Source organism: Oryzias latipes, chromosome 20, assembly GCF_053564925.1.
Source record: "Oryzias latipes strain Hd-rR chromosome 20, Olatipes_Hd-rR_3.1".
Classification (NCBI taxonomy): Eukaryota; Metazoa; Chordata; class Actinopteri; order Beloniformes; family Adrianichthyidae; genus Oryzias; species Oryzias latipes.
The window spans coordinates 22,354,567-22,375,236 of NC_136256.1; the positions used below are offsets into that span (position 1 = coordinate 22,354,567).

Sequence of the window (20,670 nt, forward strand, 5' to 3'; positions counted from 1 at the left end):
TGCGTGTTTTCCTCACATCGTGCAGCCCATTTTAGAACAACTTAGGTTTATTGTTCATGCTATAAAATGAACAATTCAAACTTCGTTGGCCAAATTTGTCTTCTAAAAAAGTTGCCATCATCTCCAGAACCTGCCTGATGACAGGCTGATGACCTCTGTTGTCGTCGTTCTACATGAGAAATGCCTGTCCTGTGTTCCACCACGGTCCACTGGTGGTTCTGCTTCCATAGAACCAACGTGTTCTGCAGGCTGGTCTGTGAGCAATAGGACCTGTCACATTGTCCTGCTTCCCGGAATCCGTCCGCATAACTCCTCTGACTCACATGGAGCGGTCACAGCACACACTTGGCAAACGTTCAGCGGACAGGACACCCCACCAACAATGACCTTTTTAAAAAGACTAAGTCACCTAAATAGCCACGGCTCACTCTTTGGCCTCTAATTCCTGTCTGAGGTGCGACACAGACGGGCTACCTTATCTTATGACACCAAGGTTGACTTAACGCCGACCAACAGAAAACATTTCTTCTTTAGATGTTTACATTTTGTTACCTTAAAGTCCCACATCCCAATCATCTCTTGATCTATTGTAAGAGCGTTCCAAGTGGTCTTTTAATTAATTATGCTGTTTTCAGCCAAAATGTTAAAAAACTGTGTTGTTTTCTAGGACATAGTTTCTGCAGAGTGGCCTTTCAGAGTTCTGCAGAGCCCCGCCCCTCCTTCCTTCCCTATTGACAAGAGATTGGAGCTTGACTCAACCAGACTATTTTTCACCTCACAAAAAAGTACTTTTTAAATGGCACATTTTGTTTGTCTGCTCCATTTTCACAACCATTTGACCGAAGGGATACTCAGAAATACAATTTTAAGCTTAATTTTCTTTATATATGTCCTTCATCATCAGAAAACAACACAAGAACCCATTAGTAACACCATTTTAGGAGTGGGTCTTTCAAGACTTCAGTATCTTTAATCACTTCTATGTGCTTCTTTATGGTTATCTTAATGTAAGATTGGCTGATTTCCCTTTTGGCACATTTCATTTCTAAACTCTGGACGTAATTGGTTCTTCAGGAGGAAGGAGCATCTTTAAGTAGAGCTCAGTTCTTGCAGAAGAATGATCTATCCTTCTGGGCTTAATGAAAGTTAGTTACGCTAATACTTTAAAGAACTCAAATGGCATGAACAACCATGTTTAATAGAGGGACAAAAGAATGTTGACTGAAAATGAGAATCAAATATCAGCTGACCTTCTTCCTAAAGATGCGGCACTAGTATTGATCTCAAGGAAATCAACACTTTTTAGCAAAAAGTAAAAAAGTTTCATCTTTCATCTAGTTTTTATCTGTATATACATACATACATATTTGGAGCAGTATTGCCAATCCATTATGTCCTCTAGTCTAGAAATATCAATATACAATTGAAATTTTGGCTTTTTTTTCTTTTTACTTTTTCTTGATTACTTTAATTGATGCTTTGTTTTTCTATTTCATGATGCTTACATCATGTCCTCTTATTGCAGTACTTCCTCCCATTTAGTTCAGTCCATCTTCATTTACATCAGAATGACACGAGAACAATTAGTTTTCCCTAGTTTTTTTTTTTGGTTGAGTTCAGCATAGTATCTGCCTGAACTCAGCAGACTCTTCAAAGAAAACGTTATATTTCAGACCTTTTGCCACTTCCTGTAACGATGACCTACATTAGCTACGTCTTTGTTTTGAGTGAAAACTCATCAGATTAAGTCTATAAAAGTAAAAAAAACTGTCATAAAGTTAATGGATTTCAGGATATTTTATATTATTTAAATATCCTGTAAAGAATTGAGGATAGTCTCCTTTTTTTCAACCTTTTACTTAACAAAAAACTGAGCGAAAATAATGTTTCAAAATGCCAAACCTCTTCCGTCACTGGCTGAAGCCACTCGTGCAGTTTGAGCCATTTTTCTAATAGATAATAAGCAGGTTCTCCTGCTAATGCAGCCGGACAAAAAGTCTGTCAGGACCAATTTCACCCTGGGCTTTGATGAAAATCAGGCAAACAGGGAAGCAGCTTTATCTGATCCTCCCCTCATCTTCCATTGCCCACGCTCCATGTGGGGCCGCTCCTCTGTGAGTCTTCAGTTTTGACTGTTTTTTTGTGTGCAGGCAGTTTAAACCCCACGAACCCCAACAACATATTTAACCTCTGAAACTATGACTTCTCTGGGAGTCCTCGAGTGACGTCAGGAATGAGATCATGCTGCTCCGGCAGCTGCAGAGCAGAAACAGAACTGCAATTCTCTTTAAGCCAGAAAAAAACGTGTTGTTTTGTCAGTACTTTTGAAAGCTTATCCCATAGAAATGGGGTTTTTTTCCAATCAACTTTTGCCCTGTAATTCACAATGTGACAGGTGAAGATGGCTCTGCTGGTTAAACATTAGCTAGGTTGACTCTTTTATTCAGCAGACAAAAAGGTGCTCCACAATTTTTGAAGCCCTTCTGGACGTGCGTCAGGTTTATGGCCTTTTTTTTTCTTTTTTTATAAAGCGCTCTTCCTACTGAGAACGTGTGGCTGCTGATCAACAAGAGCGGCTGGCGCTTTAGCATTTGATCTTCAACAAACGGGGCTGCCATGTTGTCCTCCTGCCAAGACGTGCGTGGAGAGTCAGGCTGGCCATCAGGGAGGCTGGTATCACGCGGCTGAACCACACGGGCCATCTGGTGATTCTCTGGCACGCTGCAGACTCCCCCCTGTTGGTGCGCGCATGTGCGGCAACAGACCGGACAGCGTGGCGTTGGAAACCACCTGTCTTGTCGCAGTTCGCCATGTCCCTCATGTGTGGTCAGCAGCATCATGGAGGCAGAGCTGCGGTGTTGCAGATCCCTTCAGTCTGAGGATGCTGCCCTTCATCAGATTTTCAATCGTTTTGATTTATTTTTGCCTTTTTTTCCCTCTCTAAATGACCATCCCTTGGGATTGGCGTGCGTGGGATGTTTGCGTTTGCAGCTCCTTTGGTACCTTTCGACTCTGCCCCTCAGGCTGTAAATTGCATAAGCAGCCATCTTTTATTGCTTTCATGAAATGATTTCAGGTTGAGCCAAAGACAGGAAGTGTTTGAGTGTCTGGAAACGGATTGAACCATAAAAGGTTCAGGGAAAATATTGATGTGGACTTTTTGGAAACTAGAAGAAATATGGCTTCTTTCTGTCCTTAACAGTTAAATGGGGTATATATTTACTTTTCTGTTTTTGTTATGACTTGTTTGTTTTTTTACATACATTTCAAAAATGCAAGATTCATTTTGATAAAAAGCATTTCACAGAGGCAAAACCGACTTATATTTGTATTTTAAAAATGTGGTTGTTTGTGTGTGTTGTGTTTTTGTAATGTAGTTAGCTTTTTTAGTAAAGTTTTTAGTTTGTCATGATTTTTAAAGAAAATCTCGATTCCTTCTTAGATTAAGTTTTACTTTCAGTTTTTTGTTCTAATCTATAAAATGTTGCTCTTGTTGTAAAATGTTTTAATTTTCTAGATTGTTGGTGTTTTTTTTATTATTATATTAGCTTTTTTTTTGCTCATTTCTTCTGTCTCTTTAATAGATCTTTTGCAGATAAGGCTTTACTTTGTGTCATTTCTCTTTGTCTCTGCTCTGCTTTGACTTTGAATGAGACGACGCAATTCATCAGGGTTCCGCGTGGTTTTCTTCACCGCAAAGTGAAACATGAAATACTGTCATAGCTGCAGAACTGAAGCCTTTCGCTGCAGAGCTGACATGGATGTCACTGCAGAAGCTGTGTCGCTCTTGTTTAGTAATAATTCATGAAAGCAACAACACAGCTGAAAGTGTGAAGATCAGGTGTTTGGTGTTTTTTTAATGTGTTCTTGTGGCCTTTTTCTCCTGATGAAGGACATGTATAAAGAAAATAGAGATTTAAATAGCATTTCTGGATTTTTATTTATTCAAATTGTCATGAAAAAGGTTTGAAAAAGATAGTTGTGACATAGAAAAGACGCTGGAGAGAGTGTAAACAGATGGGTGATAGGAAGTGGGGGTGGACTTGCTCCATGCCAATGGCGGAGAATTTCTTATAAACCAGAAACCTTTTTGTTTTGGTTAAAAACATAATACATAATTGAAAGACCACCAATCTATAACAACTAAATAACTTTGTACTGCAAGTTACACATTTGAATTTATTATCTGTGAAATCTCCCCAATGCTTTTCTGCAGGACACGCAGTGGTTGCATTGCCGAAAGGATCCACTGCAGCTTTCAATCCGTCCGATTTTTGCCCCTTTTATCTGTGACTTCATATCTTCAGATCAAACCTTTGTATGGTGTTTCATCGACACGCATAGAGACATATAAGGGCCTTTAATTGAAGCGGAGAATGCTGGGAGTAAAATGAGTCGTTGCGGCTGCATTGCAACACAGTGCTGCCTCTGTTTCTGCAGTTCCTCTTCTTTACTTTTTCATTACTCTACCCAAATACAAATCTTTCCCCCAGTATTTGGGTGGGAAATTATGTCATTGAAGCAAACAAATAGGACATTTTAGAAGTATGAAGAGATCTTTCTTTTTCTTTTTGCATTTACTGTACAGCAATCCCTTCCCTATAGTATGCAAACTACTTGACAACCTCAGGCATGGATTTTGAGAAGCTTAACATTTGCCATAAGCAGTACTTTAAAATTTTTTAGCTTTATTTAAAACAATTGAATAGTTTAAAATGAATTAATAGTTGTAAGTAATTTGTTTTGAGGCTTTTCTGATCCTTTTTGTTAGACCTTTAGACAACTTTTCTTGTGAAAAAGACAATTTAAACTCCCATCCTGCAGACTTGTGGCGTCTATCCGTCAACAAATGCGAGAAATTCCCTCACCGATGTTTTCCCGGCTTCAAAATGCTTTCCAAGCAGTCGCTTATGTTTCAGAGAAAGGACACGTCAATCTCAAGACAGAACAAGTTACGGAAAAAAAAAAATTAAACTTGCAACACAAATGGGGGGGGGGTGTATAAAGCGCTTTGTGTTAACGCAGCCACCTGTGTCCTGTTTTTCCGTGTTTTTGTGTATTCGCTAAAGGAAAATGGCACAATCTGGGATGTTGAAAACCTGTTTTTTTTCTTCTTCTTCTTTGCTCTCAGGGTGAAGCTTTGCTGTTCAGAGAGAAGTTGAGCTTTGTGCTCGAGTTCAGCAGGCCCACTTCCTGATGATGACAGTAAACATGGGTGAGTAGCATTAGAAAGCAGGGTGCTCTTTAGCAAAACATGTCACACTTCCTCTTGCACTAAACCATAGAACAAAACGTTAAATGTGGTGTGTTGTTGGTGAAAATAAATATTTTTCAAGCGTGCATCAGATTTCCCTTGTTATGATGAATTAGACGCTTTAAAACTTTTTTTTTTCCATGTTATTTCCTGTGAACAAGTTTAACAGTCAGAAAAGCCACAGACGCATACACAGTTTGTTCTCCATGCACAAGCTGTCAAATTATATTTTCCTCCACACTACATGCACATGTGGACGGACCTGAAGGTTTCAGATCCGGATCTTTTGACATGCTTTGCAAATAGAACAAAGTGCTGATCCAGAACTCTGTTTCTCTTTATTCCAACCGCAGATGACGGTCTCCAAAATGGACCCGGACAGCACAGAAACACACAAGGTAGAAAAACTTCTGCTGACCAAAATGTGTTGATTTAAAAAGAAAAACTGGCAAAGCATGAGCCAGTGCTTTAAAGATCCGGTGAAAAGTATGTTTTTGGTGTTTTTAAGGTGGTATTTTTCTCGTTGTGTAGAGAACATATATGCAGAAAATTAAGCTTTAAAGGCCCTATACCATGTTGTTCTTAAGACTTTTATTGTTAACAATAGCTATGTGTATGATAATATATTAGCTTTGACACATAAAAAACAAACAATTTTTTTAATTAAGTATGAGTTATTTTCCTACCCAGAAGTAAGACGACTGGATCTCTGAACCCAGAGTTGGCCTCGGCAGAATGTCTGCACGAGGCCGAAAAAACAAACAACACCTGAACTTTAACAAAAATGGATATACATTGTATGCATATAAAGGGAAAGCATTTAACCGATTACCGCCAGCTCCGTGGAGAAAGTGGGTGTGTGTGTTAGCCAGGGGGCGGTGTTGCTGACAGTGCAGACTCTTCCTGGAAGGGGCTGTTCTCCCTGGTCTACATCAGCTCTTGAGGATCTGCTTGTTTTCATGTATTGGTAGGGGATGGTGTTCAGAGCGCAGGTTTTTAGAGGAATAGTCAGAGATGGTGTTTCTTCTTTTTGTTAGGAATTAACAATATAAAAAAATGATTTTGCATGATATAGGACCTTTAAATTGTATTCCTAAGTATTCATTTATTCGAGTGGAGCAGATAAATAAATGTTGCTTGTCGTTTTGTTGCACCTGTAATGTTTGGTTGGGGGTGTGAGGGGCTGTAAGGTAGCGTGTGCAAACAGAAAGCTTTCAGTAACAGAGAGGGAAAGGGGGGCAGGATTGCTTAGTGCCAACGGTCCCACCCAGAACTCTGAGGCGGATTTACTATTGGCGCTCTGCAGAAACTATGTCCAAGTGGCTAAAAATAACCACTGTGATTGCTTTGAAAATAGCTTATGAGTATGGGACCTTAAGGTTAGCTTATGCAAAATTTGTGACAGAAACAAGCTATAAGACACTTTTCTTTTTTATATAACCAAAGCAATTCTGTTCAGCTTTTCCATAAATCTGCAAACTTTCCCATGTGAGTCGTGTAGTTCAGTGCCAGGAGAAGGAATGTCCCAGCATTCAGATATTAAATGGAAACACTGACTGACGAGGCTTTGAGCACAACCCATATGCAAACATTAATTGCACAACTCGGCTCACATCTGCCTCGCATTTCACCACAGGCACAGTGAAAGATTCACATGAATGGTTTTAGTATTATGCTTCCATTACAAGCAGAACGAGGTGTGTCCCCCTTTCAGCAAACACCGGCCCTTGCAGGAGCCTGCATTTAGGGTTTGTGTCGCCTGCTGTGTTTGCATGTGTCACAGACCGGGGCCCGTTCCTGCTGAACGGCACGTTTGGCTCTAGCTGCTCCTTCTGCTGGATGCCTTTGGCATGATGTGTCCCTCTCAGCGTCAGGAAATCCCCTCAATGTCTTCGTTCAGCCTGCCTCGCTCGCTCGCTCTCACTCGCCTCGAAAGGCTTGAAAGCTGCAGCCAAAGTCATTTATCCTGGAATGGTTCAATGTATCCTCTGGCTTTTGCTCTCAACTACCGGCCAACAAAGTGAGCAATAGTTTAAAGCAAGAAAGGGGGGGGCAAGCAGCAGACCCATGATGCAACGACTTGCAATCATGCTTTTCTGTGAGCTTCCTGGAATCCCCCCCTCCTTTTTTTTCTTTCTTTTTTTTTTGCTGTCACATTTCTCCATATTCTCCACAAGGCTAAACTAGTTACAGGTCTTAGAACTTGTTGCAATAACACAAAGTGTTGATCCTATAGATGTGGAAACCCTGATCTTTTAGAGGTCCTTCTGCTCGGTTGCGTCTGGCGGTGGCACACCAGCGCTGGCCGTTCGCCACCGCGTGGGTGGCGAAGCCTCAGCTGGGCAGCACAGACCTTAAGTGATGTAATATCTTATTTTGGAGACCTGCTCTGTGCAGCACCACGCGATTCCCACACTGCCCCTTTCACCAGCAACCCCCCCCCCCCCCACACACACCTCCGTCTGCCATAGACTACAGTGCAGCCACTTGATGTGGAGCTTCTGTTTGTTTTGTATCCTTGAATGTGAGTGTTCTGAGCTCGTAGCGTGGCTGAAACACATCCTCTAGACAGGAAACACACAAGGTGACGATCATCAAGGACGTTTGGGGGTTTTGATGCGGAATAAATAGATTTTTTCTAGTTCCAATTAAGACATTTCTTAGCTGTTGAACTTTGGGGATGTCCCGTTTGGATACAATTATGATTTCATTTGCTTTTTATACCAGAAATGAGTCACAGACAAAAAATAAAAATATTTAGGTTGATGCAGGTTTATGAAATGAAGGAAGACCATAAGTAGTTGCACCCTTCCTTTAAAAATATGTTTAAAAGAATCAATGTCCACTTGTATTTTATGATCTAACCACAATGTCATTGTTGGAAAAAGAGAGTCTGGATCTTAAACGAATCAAAAATCCTTTACGTTTCTCGATTTGCAGAAATAAAGTGGTTTCTCCGGCTCTGCGTTCAGAATGGTGACAGTGATTCACTTCCTTCCTTCTTTTTTTCTTCTTGTTTTTTATTTTTACTTTTATAAAGACTCCCTTCTAAGGACAGTTACACATCCACCTCTGCTGACAACAAGTATTAAAACTCAACCCAGTGTCACTTCACAGTGTGTAACTTTCACACAAAACACACTGTGTCGTTTTGCATGTAAAAAAAAAAAATAAGGAAGTGGCCCAACTTGTATAAAAATTCATAAATGGAAACATGACAACTATTTGATGAAAAAGCTGCGCAGCAAAGACGTAACATGATGCCACCTTTCAGTGACGTGATGTTTGTGATTTAAAAACAGCTCCTCAGTTTACCAAGGCTGGATGTGTTCAAGTTCATTTGAAAGTGCAAAACTAAAACATCTAACACAAATTTTTTTAACTGTCTTTGTCAGGAAAAGAAGCAGCTTTTTGGGTCAATTTCTTTTCTAAATTCAAACTTTTAAATATAAAAGTTCCACCTTTAAGTTACATCAATAATGATGTGGTTCATTATTACAAAAATAATGTCTTAAAAAATTTAATATTTTTTTATTTAATTGAAATTTGTAGGTAGAAACTCCAATTTTTTATTATTATTATTATTTCAGCAGCTCCACAATACAAACTCCCTTAAATTTAAATAATTTCTATTCCAAAGTTTAAGTTTAAAATAAAAAAAGCATCCACGACATAATCGTTAGATTAGCATTAAACCCATTTGGATGATCGTATTTTTCTATTGAATCGCACATTATTGCCTTAGTCCCACCACATGTTAAACAAACTGTAACACAACACAAAAAAACACACAAAAGTCATAGTTGAAGTTAAATAAAAACATTCATAGCAACAGTCTCCTGTTTTCTCTACTCAATAAGTAGTTTTAGAAAAAAAACAACAGCAAAGGGGTTTGACTTCCACTCTTATGTAAATATGCAGATTGACCAAATACATTATTGTCATAATTAAAAAATAAATATAAAATAAAATACCAGTAAAGATCAAAGTGATGCATTTTTCTAGTGATGTCACATAATTGTAGTGATGGTTCCAAAATTTGATAATAATTCTGCAGTTTTTAGATATAATTGTGTTTGAAGACATGCAGCTGGGACTTTTCTTATCACTTTACGTGGTTTAGTATCTTTGTGAGTGAAGGCAGGATGACAGAGCATCTAGCTCATCCAAATCAGAATTCTGCTCATGGATCGGCTCATGTGCTTCATGTCAAGGTAAACGCCTGACGTAGAGGACAACCGTGTTTTAGGAACACTCGTCTGGGAGGAACTGTTGGATTTGTATTCAAAATGGGCAAAAATGTGCGTCATAGTTGTCCGGTTTTAACTGTCGCATCATGATGTCTGTTGGCTGTCAAATGTTTGAAAATTGGGTTATAAACTGTATTCTTCCAATTTAAACATATTTTCTTGAATTAGGTTGGCAAATGAAATTTAATAGAAGACGATACAGTCACGTTTGCGGAATGTAAACAATTTACAAACGCAAAGAGTGGTTTGTTTCTTTCTCACCTAACTGACCATGTAATTTATATGTGATCCCACTTTCATGTTCTTGCAAAGACATGAAGTTTCAGTTTGCAGTTGTCTTGGACACGTCTTTTGACCCCTTGGTGCCTATTGATGCAAACATGCATCAAACCACTTTGGCTCCAAAAATTTAGCATCTACACGAAAGCAAAAACACAAGTGATTCATAGCTGGGAATAAATGCAGGGGGTTAAAAAAAAGTAAATTACAGAAAACTAGAGTGTTGATAAATGCTGAGAAGGATTATGTTAAACAATGACTGATTGGATTAGTCTGCTTTTGACTGTCCAGGTACAAGTTTGTAAACATTATTAAACTGGGTAACAGTTTCAGCTAGATCATAAACTTTACTATCGTTATTTTCTTACATCACTGAATTTGAGAAAAACCTTAATCTAATATAATCCTCACCCCTGGATTGTCCCAATTTAGCATGTTCCAGTAACTGTAGGGTTCAAACTGATTTAAGGCAGAAATGATGGTTAAGAAGCCAAAAAAAAAAAACAGACTTTAAGGGGGTTCAGTACAAACCATTGACTATATATGAGAACTGAACTGAGTGACTCCTCCCCCTTGCATTCCAAGCAGGACCTGCTGGCTCCAAGAAACCAAAACATCAAATTTATCCGTGTAAGGAATTTTTATATGTGAGATTTGATATACAGGGTAATTTATGCACAATATGTACAAAAGATATTGAAACCAGAAGCATCTGTTTCATGATGTCAATTTGGCTCAAATTTTCTGGAATGATTTATATGGGAGGCTTTCATCAAAAAAACTCAATACTTACATTTTCATACTTTAACATTCAATTTGGGTATATCAAAACGAAAAAGTCAGTTTATTTTAAATAATTGTGTTACTTACTAATCACTGGCCACTGATGTCATCTGGCTCCATCATGGCAACGTCTATATCGCAACAGCAACAAAAAAAAGACAACTGAATTCACTTCATTTCGTTGGAGCCAAAAGTAAGCCATTTGCTTAACTCATCCATCTCTTTGACGTTCCCTTTGTGTTTTTCAATACTTTATTTCATATCTTCTTAAAGAGGCAGAATCAAAGAGTTTAGCAAAGGTTGAACAAGTAATTTTGGTGGTGCATTGTTAGTGGAAGTAAAAAAAAAAGCTGATTAGTTGGTATATTTACCTGGTCAGATGTGACTGGTTTACTTGTGTAAATATCTCTTTATTTTTGGCTTTAGATTGAAGTTCAACCATCTAATGATCTGAATTTTTAGAAAATATTAGTCTATGGTATTAGTCTTACTGTTAACATTAATATTAGTGGGGAGAATCCACAGGAAGCGGGCTCTATTCTCACCTCTCACTCTCAGGACCTCCCACAAACGTGTGAAAAGAGGGGCGTCTGTCTGGAAAAACCGCATGGCAGGGATGTAGGTAACAACTTCTCAGTGCGGCGTGTCCCTCATGAATCTTCTGTGTTAAACGAGATGAACTTAGACTCACTTTAAACAAGCAGGCGGTCCAAGTAAGTGAGACTCTGGAATGTCTCTGCAGCATGTCCAGCATTTAGAATCAACAGGAAAGATTTGCACCATGAATTAGTCATTGCTGTTTGCAATTTATTGCACATGTCGGGGTGTTATTCCTTAAAGCCTCTTCATTCCCCCGGGGCTGTAGAAACAGAAACGGACTACTTTAGAGCAACCTTGTTTTTTTTTTTTTTTACTTTGTAAAGCAAACTGGAAAATATTGGAAATAGGAGGATCAGACTGTTATTGGACTGTCTCAAAGCATCATTTACTTCCTGTGAATGTCAGTTATGAGGACACATCTGCAAACTTGTGCCTGTAAATGGGGTACCCTGCCACCCAGAGAAGAACCCGGTGACCCGGTCTGCTGCCAGCTAACAGAAGGAAGAAGATCAAATGGCTTCACACAGCCTTTTTCTCTTCCGTGCATTGCTGGTCATTCCAGCAGCAAACCAGACATTCCCAGTGGTCTTTCACTCAGACGGATCAAGTTTGATTTAAAGAATGCGGTTTTTCCTGCGACTGCTGTTTGTGTTGCACGCTCCTCGCCTGGACTCTGAGAGTACGTCCGTGGAAATGTTCCCATCAACCCGTCACAGACTGAGGTCAACGACCTCTTCTTTTTATTGTAAGCAAAGCACTTAGATAATTGAGCCCATTAAGGCCTTTTGATATGATAATTTTGGACACGCGCGTCATGCACGTTGGCTGTTTTACATGCGAGAGTTCAAATGCGGCAGGAGAGGAGTGAAAATGGAAACGGATGCTGCTCTGGAATCTCCTCTTCCTCCGTGTACTAAAGAAATCCTGAAACGAACACCTGACAATCTGAAAAAAAAATTTAAAAAGTCAGTGCCACTTTCAGGCACTTTTATTTACATTTCTATTTAAAAAAAAGCAGGCTATCCCTTCTGAACTTTATTCCTAAAGTTTTTCTGCAGAAATGTGAGCTTAAATATTGATATTCCTAATGACCAAGCTCCAAGCAGTAGACGCACCTCCTCCACCTCCTCTAACTGTTCCTTAGATTTAGCATGCAGAACGCAAACTTTCAGCAGTTTTACTGTCACACTGTTAAACATCTTTTCCATAATTCTTTTCAATATTACTGTTTACTTTTATAATTAAAATAAATACAATTGGACCATCATCAAATCTACTGTCTAATGTGATTCATCCAACTGATGAAATTCAAGTCTTTGTGGAAACAGATGAATCCCAGGTTGAGATTTTTTATTTTATTTTAATGGAATCCCTTTTTAACAAGTATGTGTGCAATCTTTTTTTTTTTTTTTTAGATGACGAGGAAGCGCTGAACTCCATCATGAAGGACCTGGCCGCTCTGGGCCGCTGCTACAGTCAGCACAACAGCCACAAGCCCAAGATCAGGAGTTTGCTCTACAAGCAGGTACAAACAGCTTGATCCACCCTGAGACTGCTTTTCCACCAACTGTCAATGAAATCAATGTGTGACTAAAACATACTTCTTAAAGGATTCAAGTGTTGATTTGCAGAAATGGCTCATTGGTAAACTCAAAGAATGCTGGATCCATTTTAAGTTCGTGTGACATGTCTGCTTTGTAATTTGCCATAATAAGACGTCCAGACTGGCAAACAGGAAAATTCCAAATGAGTCATCTGTGCTGCAGTTTAAGTGGGTTAACCATTTCTCACCAGTGATTTGGAGAAACTACAAGATAAATAGAGAATGCACTACGTTTGCCTTGTTTCTCTGCAGATTTGACTTAAGACTCAAGCTAACTAATAGGTTGTGCTAACCTATTAGTTTGCCTGATGGTAAATGATATCAATAATCTTCTTTTCTAAAGCCTTTCAACAAACTTTTTTTGTGCGGGTGCAGCCAAATTCTGACAATTAGACCTCTTTTTTTATGAAATAATCTGGTTGAAATGTAAATATTAGTTAAACAGTACAGTTTACTGCAGATCCTACACCCAAATAATGTTATAGTATACCCTCAGCTGAGTTCAAGCTCAAACAAAGACAGTGATATATTTGTGTTTTAGTCAGTGTTCTTCAGTGTCTTAACTCCACCTCACCGTACTGTGTGGGTCATGGTGTTTGGGCAAATCTAAAAATGTAAAGTCACAAGAAAACGTTCATATTTCTTCAGTGTGAGGCGCAATGCTTTCATGCAAAATGTAAACATAAGGGAGGTTTTTGCAGAGATGGTGGGAAAAAAAAAAACTAACGCAATGTTTGCGTCCTACGAGGTTGGAAATCCAGAAATGTTTTTTAGGCCTTGGCTTAGACATTTAAGAACTAAATCTCTGCTCACCTTGCAAGTTTTTGCGTCTTCGCTGCAATTATTTTGACAATTTTTAGACCCTTTTGCTCTGGAAACAGTTACCACAGAGTGAGAAACTCCTCAATGCCATCTAGTTTGGTTGTGTGTCATGTTATCATGCATGTTTGAATGCACAATTGCTTTTCACTCGCTCATCATCACTCATGTTTTGTGAGTCGTGTCTGAGATATTTAGTTTTTACCCTCAAATGTTTTTACGTCTGCTGTAGAAAACCTTGGGTCGTCTCACGCACAGTTCTATAAGGAATAAAAACAATTATCTTTAAAAAAACAAATGTTGTCGTTAATTTTGCGAAAATCAAAAAATGTGCCAAAACAATCAGATTTGGACCATTTATCCACTGTAAAAATATGTTTCAAAACCGCGCGGTTTAATTGAACTGCACCATTGAAACAGGTCAAAAAGTGTCCACAGATTTAGGAAAATGCCAAAGTTTTACGATCACCCTCATTGTTAATAACTTCATTTTAGGCTTTCACAGCGGCCTCCTTTTACTGTTAATGTCCTTTGCAGTTTGCACAGATCATCTCAGCTCCTTTATAAAAATCCTCTTGGACTCGTGCTGTCAAAGTCAGGGAAAGGTTTTGCTTCTGATGAGACACAAAGCAGCTTATTCTAACTGCAGTTTACCTAATACTAGCAGAGGCTGTTTTCATCCTAACACAATCGTCAAATGAGGGTGTTTGGAAACCACACTCCAGTATTGGTGCCGACTTTGATCGGTTTAAAAGCGACTAATTTTTTAAAAAGCGTATCTTTCTTGTTTGATATTAGTTCTCCGATCGTTTATTCCCCTCAGTCATCTCCGTTCGCTCTCAGAAGTTGTTCCCTGTCCGTGGAATGATAATTGGCAAATCCTCTTAAAGCAGCAGTGTTTATGATGAGGCATAAACAAACACAGAGGAGCAGAGAGAGTTTCCGCTCGGATGGCCTCCTTCCTCTGTGAGCTGGGCTTGAACCCCCCACTTTTCATCCAATCTCTATCACTGATATGATGACAGTTTATCACAGTGACCTCATGCAGACTTACAGGCTCCTCTAGATTCCTGCTCGCTTCGGTAATGACTTAGAACAGAAGACATAAGTTGTGTCATGTCATCCCTGGAGTGAATTTGTAGGATAAAGTTGTTTTTGAGCTTCAAAATGAAGAAACATCAAAATGAAATGAGTAGTTTTATATTGGTTTCTGTCGCTTATGCTTGAGCTCATCAAATCCCAGGCCTGAACATGAATCATTTCAACTTTCCATTTCCATAACTCCCCTCTGTTGTTCTTGTTTCTCTCAACAGGATTTAAGAGTCAAGCTGGAGCATGAGAGAGAAAAACGGTACGTTGGAACCTCTGCGTTGTTTTTTCAACTCCTGTGTCCAAGCCGTAACTGTGTCGTTCGGATCTTCTTTGTTTTGATTTGCCATCCCTGGGATTTTGTGTCTTTGGTAGGAAATCAGTTACATGCCAGAGTGGCATAAAGAGAGGGAAAATTCAGCTTTTGCATTGAGCTGAAGCCTTAAGTTTTAGACTTGCTTTAAGGGGAGTGGGGACTGAAAAAAGCAATGAGCTGGAGAACAAATTGGTCAAATGTAGCTTTACAGTCCCTCTCCCATCGTCTTTTGATCTATTTTAAAAGCTTTTCAAGTGGTCTTTAAGTTATGATAATGCTGAAAACAAACGTACATGGATCTAGTTGTCTACAACTGGATGCGTCAGAATGGAGCAGAGCAGGGAGCCAGTGGCTCGCCGATTATTGTTTGTACGTAACAACTACCGTACAAGCTTTTTTAATCTGTATTTTTTCGTCTGCTCATGATTTGACCCCAATTTGAATAAAAAAATATTCAGAAACACAGGTTTAGTATTAATTTTATTTATACATGTCCTCCATCATAATAAAAGTGCTACAAGAACATGTTGAAAACACTATTTTCATTGGAGTGGCTCTTTAACTCTTTGTATATATTTGTTTTATTTTTTTTGTTTTCTCTCCACGTTACATCTGTAACCTCGCTGCCATCTTTAAAAAGAGAATCCCAACTGGGCACAAGATGTCTATTTGATAGCTAATAGACATATACCCTCCTCAGAACCATCATCCACGTCCTCTTTAAGGGACAGTTGTTTTTGGATTATGTTATTTGACTAATTAGAAGTAGACCTGGCCTGCCTAAATAAGGACATCCTGGCTTTTTCCAGTGTGGGTTTTAGTGGGATTATGGGAAGTTGGGTTTCCTGGGGAGGAAAAACTGAGACTACAGAGATCGTAAATTAATGTTCTGGTTTTCAGACAACTCTATTTAATTAGATTTTAATTAGATTTGTTTATTAATGCCACGAATGGGACATTTCCTTGTCACAGTAGAATTGGGGTTTGGCACAAGTATGTACAGACAGTAATTAACAAAATATACATTTTAGAAAGAATATTTACAAAAATAACAGTGTTCTGAAATAATAAACAGGGAAAGAGATGTGCAGGAATATAGAGTCATCTGTATTTGCATTTTTTGTACAGTGGAATAAAAAAACTAAAAGTAAACTATAAAAACTATTTGCTTAGGCTGAGGTTGAACAGCCTGATGGCAGCTGGGATGAAGGACCTGCGGTATTTGTTATTCTAATAGAGTTCTATTTATTTTTTACTCTATTAGAGGTCTACCAATAGTGTTCTGAAAGACAATTGCATATAGAGGTCTCCCACACACCTACTTGACTTGTATCTTGGGATGTTTTTTGACTAGACTACAATCTAAAACATTTACCTACATTAACATTTTTATCAAAAGTTTGAAAGATGGCCTCTAAAGCACACAATACGACCATTAATATTTTAGATGTACTTTATCACATTTAATCAACCCCGTTTAATAAACTTTAACCCTCCTTGAGAAAAATGGTGACTTGTTTACAGCGCACAAAGCATGATGGGACGCAATTAGCTGTAAGAAAGTCGTCTGATAGAGAGCTCAAATACGATGACTCTATGAATCGATGTCTATAGGATGCATAATGCATATCTATAGCTGTAAACATCAACATAGCCATGATTTAGATATCTAATAGATGTGTCTGTGCATGCTGGGTTGATAGAGGAAAAGCATGGAGACAATCTTCTAAGAAACTTAAAAACTTGTTGTGGCTATAGGAGCTTTTTTTTAAAAAAAGGCAGAAACAGAGTGTAAATAGAACATAATTAAGAATGGAGGGAACATTTTGTTCATGCTGCTCCTGGGGGTCATTGTTTTGTGTTTGGGTTCCCTAAAAGGTCATTTATTCTTACTTTAGAAGCATAGTTGATGTACTAAAACAAAGTCCTTTTAAGTGAGAATTTAGAGAGAAGAATAATCAGTGGTGTGAAAGTTTTTTTTCTTATTTTTTACATGCAGAAATGTGTCATAGCTAGCTATGAATTTTGGCCCTTTCTTTGCAAAATTGTTGATGTTTTAAAAGCATGAAGCCGCCTTTTTGAGATCATGCTACACCATCTTGGAAAGATGGTTTTTCTCCATCCATTCTCCATTATTTTTCTCCCAAGACTAATAAACACTTTTATCTTGGGTCTTAACGATTCATTTCAACAACAATTCGATTCATATCATTATTTGTGGTTGGCGATATGATTCCTACGTTTTTGGTTCATTTTGAACGATCCGATTGACTGACCTAAAATCGATCCAGGACAGCTTTAGCCAAAAATTCAACCAGTGTGACTAAAAATACCTGGGCACTGATCAGCGCAGCTGAGGTTTCCTACATTCCAAGATAGTCAAGTGTAAATTAAATATGTGTACAAGTAAACAAGAATTAATGGCAAATCCATTCTCTTATTGTTTCCTTAAGTTCAGCCAACTGTTGTTTTTCCATATCAGCGGAACATTTTTTTTACTGACATCATGTTTGTTGTTTGTAATGATGGTACTCCGAATTTTCCAGTATTGATATAATCTGTTTGTCATTTTGAAACAATTTTCTAATGGGATCTGGTTGGGTCCTATGAATGTAAATCAATTAAGTCAATTAATCAGGTAAAGAAAGGAGAAATTATGAAGGGGGCAAAAGCGTTTGAACACCACTGTGTATTCTCCTCTTCTACTTGTTTCCATTCATTTCTGTTTAGGGTATGTTAAATTTGTTTGTTTAAGCAAATACATTTTCCAATCTTGCCCTGCCATTTCTATTTTTAGTTTGCTATCATTTTAGCGCTTTACTGTAGGCAAAGTGGTGACACATGCCTTCAGATGTTGTTTGTTTGTAGTTTGTCTCCTCTTTTTCTTTTTGGTTTTGTGCTTCTTTATGACTTCCTTACCTGCCCTGATCTTTCTCCGAGTGATCTGCAGTCTTCTCTGGTCTTCAAAAAGTTAATTTTTTCATCTGAAATGCAACAAAAAGCCTGAGATTGAGCAGCAGGTGTGCTATCGCTTCAAAGGACACAACAGTTTTGTGTAACCTTGCCTGCAATGTTCAGCCTCCCCTCCATTTTCTTGCAAAACAACTTATAAATATATGATTTGCTTCAATCTGGAAAATAAAACACTATTTATTGAATTTAATTTTCTAAGAATCATGTGGGAGCAGAGGAGGAGAAGCTCTTATTTTCCACTCCAAACAAGCTCTCAGCGGGGAAAATGAGAAATGCAGTGTGGTCTGTTACAGCGGAGAAACACTGGGGCTAAAAAGAAACCAGAACCTGCGAGTAATTGCTTTCATTTGCCAAACTATAGAGCAGAGGAGCAGGCATTGGCTGAGTGATTAGAAAGCCACAGGCGGACAGGAGCGAGGAAAAGGAGGAAAACGGCGAGTTTCAGCTTCACATGGAGTCTCTCCAGCTTTTCAGGCTCCTAATTGGCTGCTTCTCCTGCGGAAGAGACACGTTTTTCGTGTTCCTGTCTGCGTTTCTGTCTGCTCCCACTTTTTTCCATCTGACAGTTTTCTTTCTCTTGTCTCTTTACTATCAGTTCACACTCATTCTTATCTTTTGTGGTTCACATTCTCAGATTATGCTCGGCTCTCTGGGTAAACTATGAGTAGCACATTGTATTAGCAGCGTGAGGCCAGTTTTTATCTAAGAGGTTTGTGTCGACTTTGAAAAAATAAATTCTTTGGAGCTGATGTTACAGATTTGAACAGCACTTAGGTGCTTTTAACATCCATTTATTAAAGCTTTAAAAAAAATTGGTTTGAATCAGAATCAGAATCAGAATCACTTTATTTGCCAAGTACAGCGCATGTACAGGGAATTTGACTTCGGTTACTTGTGCTCTCGTGCAAACTAGCAAGGTAGAAGGATAAATAATAAAGGGATAAATAATATGAAAGAAGGTAAGTGTAAGGTAGCTGTATGAATAAATAAACATAACTGAATAAGGAAATAGATTGAAATAACAAGACAAAAAGATAAAAAAATAAAAAATGAAAAAATGCAGAAGCAGTAATTCCAGTTGGACAGTTTATGTGATTGTGATTGAATGAATTTAAATATTGCACAAACTATATATGAAACAGAATAATCCCTTAAATTTAACAAAATGCACCCTGAAGTTGCAGAATAAACCTTTGTTGATATTTAAGAATTAAATAAAGTTATACTTTAATTATTTGCATTTATTCTTGAAACCTTAGCACAAGTACCTGTTCGTTTTCCTTCAAGCCAATATAATAATTGGTTTTCTGTTACTGTATATCTAAGGTGCTTCCAAGTTATGAACAAATAGGGAATCCCCGAGTCAGGATAATTGGCTTGTCTCTTTGGAATAGAGTCAAACTGTAAAGCCTCGCTTGAGTCATTGGCGAGCAGTGATGGTTTAGGTCAGGGCAGAGAAAGCAGCTGTGTGCACGGACAGCTTGGAGAGTTGTGCAAAAAAAAGAAAATACTTAATCAAATTATTACAATAATATGAATTTGTCACAGCAAATGTCGCCTAGCAGGCCACTTCACCGGGTCTGGAGTAACGGTCAGATATTCTCACTCAGAGCTGTTCCAAGTTTAAAAGGAGAATTTGGCATAATGAGGATGTATTTCCTTGTTTTTAGGTTAAAGAAAAACAGGAGAAGAAACCTGTGGAACATGAAAGAATGCACAGAGCTAAATTACACGTCAAAGAACCTGGGCATTTAATACAACATCTAAAAAATGTGAAAATGTGTTCTGTTTTCTACTTTTTTCAGTTTCTTCTACTCATGAATAGATCTTCAGAAAAATGAACCTTAAGTCTGAAAAGTTATAAATGGGAAATTTAATTAAAATTAATTGGAAAAAATTTGATTTTTGTTCTGATATCAAATAGAAAAATGTATTTTGGTGCAATTCAGAGACTTATACAAAATTTTGGAGCTTCTTCTGTTCCTAATGAGGAGACATGACTTCCTCTCCACACAGCAGGTGCATTCCAACGCTGAGAATTAGAAACATTTAACTTCTTTTAAGCCACATAGTTTTAGTTTACTCCCAGAGGACCACGCACAAAAGCATTTATCTCCCAAAAAGAGATGTTTTGCATGATAGAAAAGGAAACTGCCTCTTCAGGATATCATTTTTTGGTCCAAAGCTGAGCAGGAAAATGAAGGAGACTAAGCTTTTTTTTTCTGTCTGGGTTTGTGTCCTCATGCTTGCTTACATGTAGAGGAAGGAAAGTCATGTCTGTTGGAGCAGCATCCTCTTATTTTTTTTTCCTACCCCTCCTCCACATCCCTCCAGCTCTTTATCGCTCTCATGATCACTGAATCTAAACAGAGACGAAGAGCATTTAGCCGCGTCGCTGCTCGCCTCTGATCTGCAGAAGTCTCTTTTCCCAGAATCCTCTCCTTAAACGAGGGGGGGGGGGGGGGGGGGCATTGAAGAGTCATTAAGATGGGCCCAGCTTCGGCCTCTTGATGAGGAAGCGATGGGATAAAAACAAACCCCATCGGTTATCAGAATACTATAATGAGAGAGCAGATTCTTCAAAAGCAGCAAGTGGGGCGGGCTTATTCGAAGAGAAGAGGCAGGGAAACACTGGAGGGAATCTCTGCCTTTATTTTCTCAGGCTGTCTCCTTTATTTTCTCTGTGCCGATTTGTAAATATCTC

At 38.5% G+C, this 20,670-nt stretch overlaps 1 protein-coding gene across 2 annotated transcripts in view; it reads left to right on the forward strand.

Annotated features, from left to right (window-relative positions):
* The window catches only part of map3k22 (mitogen-activated protein kinase kinase kinase 22), a 39,691-nt gene that overhangs the window by 5,502 nt on the left and 13,519 nt on the right, over nt 1–20,670 (forward strand). For both annotated transcript variants that reach the window (XM_004081282.5, XM_078938764.1), the window contains 4 exons: nt 5,132–5,215; nt 5,608–5,652; nt 12,582–12,691; nt 14,902–14,939. In XM_004081282.5, the coding sequence (XP_004081330.2) occupies nt 5,197–5,215; nt 5,608–5,652; nt 12,582–12,691; nt 14,902–14,939 (212 nt within the window). In that variant the 5' untranslated portion in view covers nt 5,132–5,196. The remainder of the gene's footprint in view (nt 1–5,131; nt 5,216–5,607; nt 5,653–12,581; nt 12,692–14,901; nt 14,940–20,670) is intronic.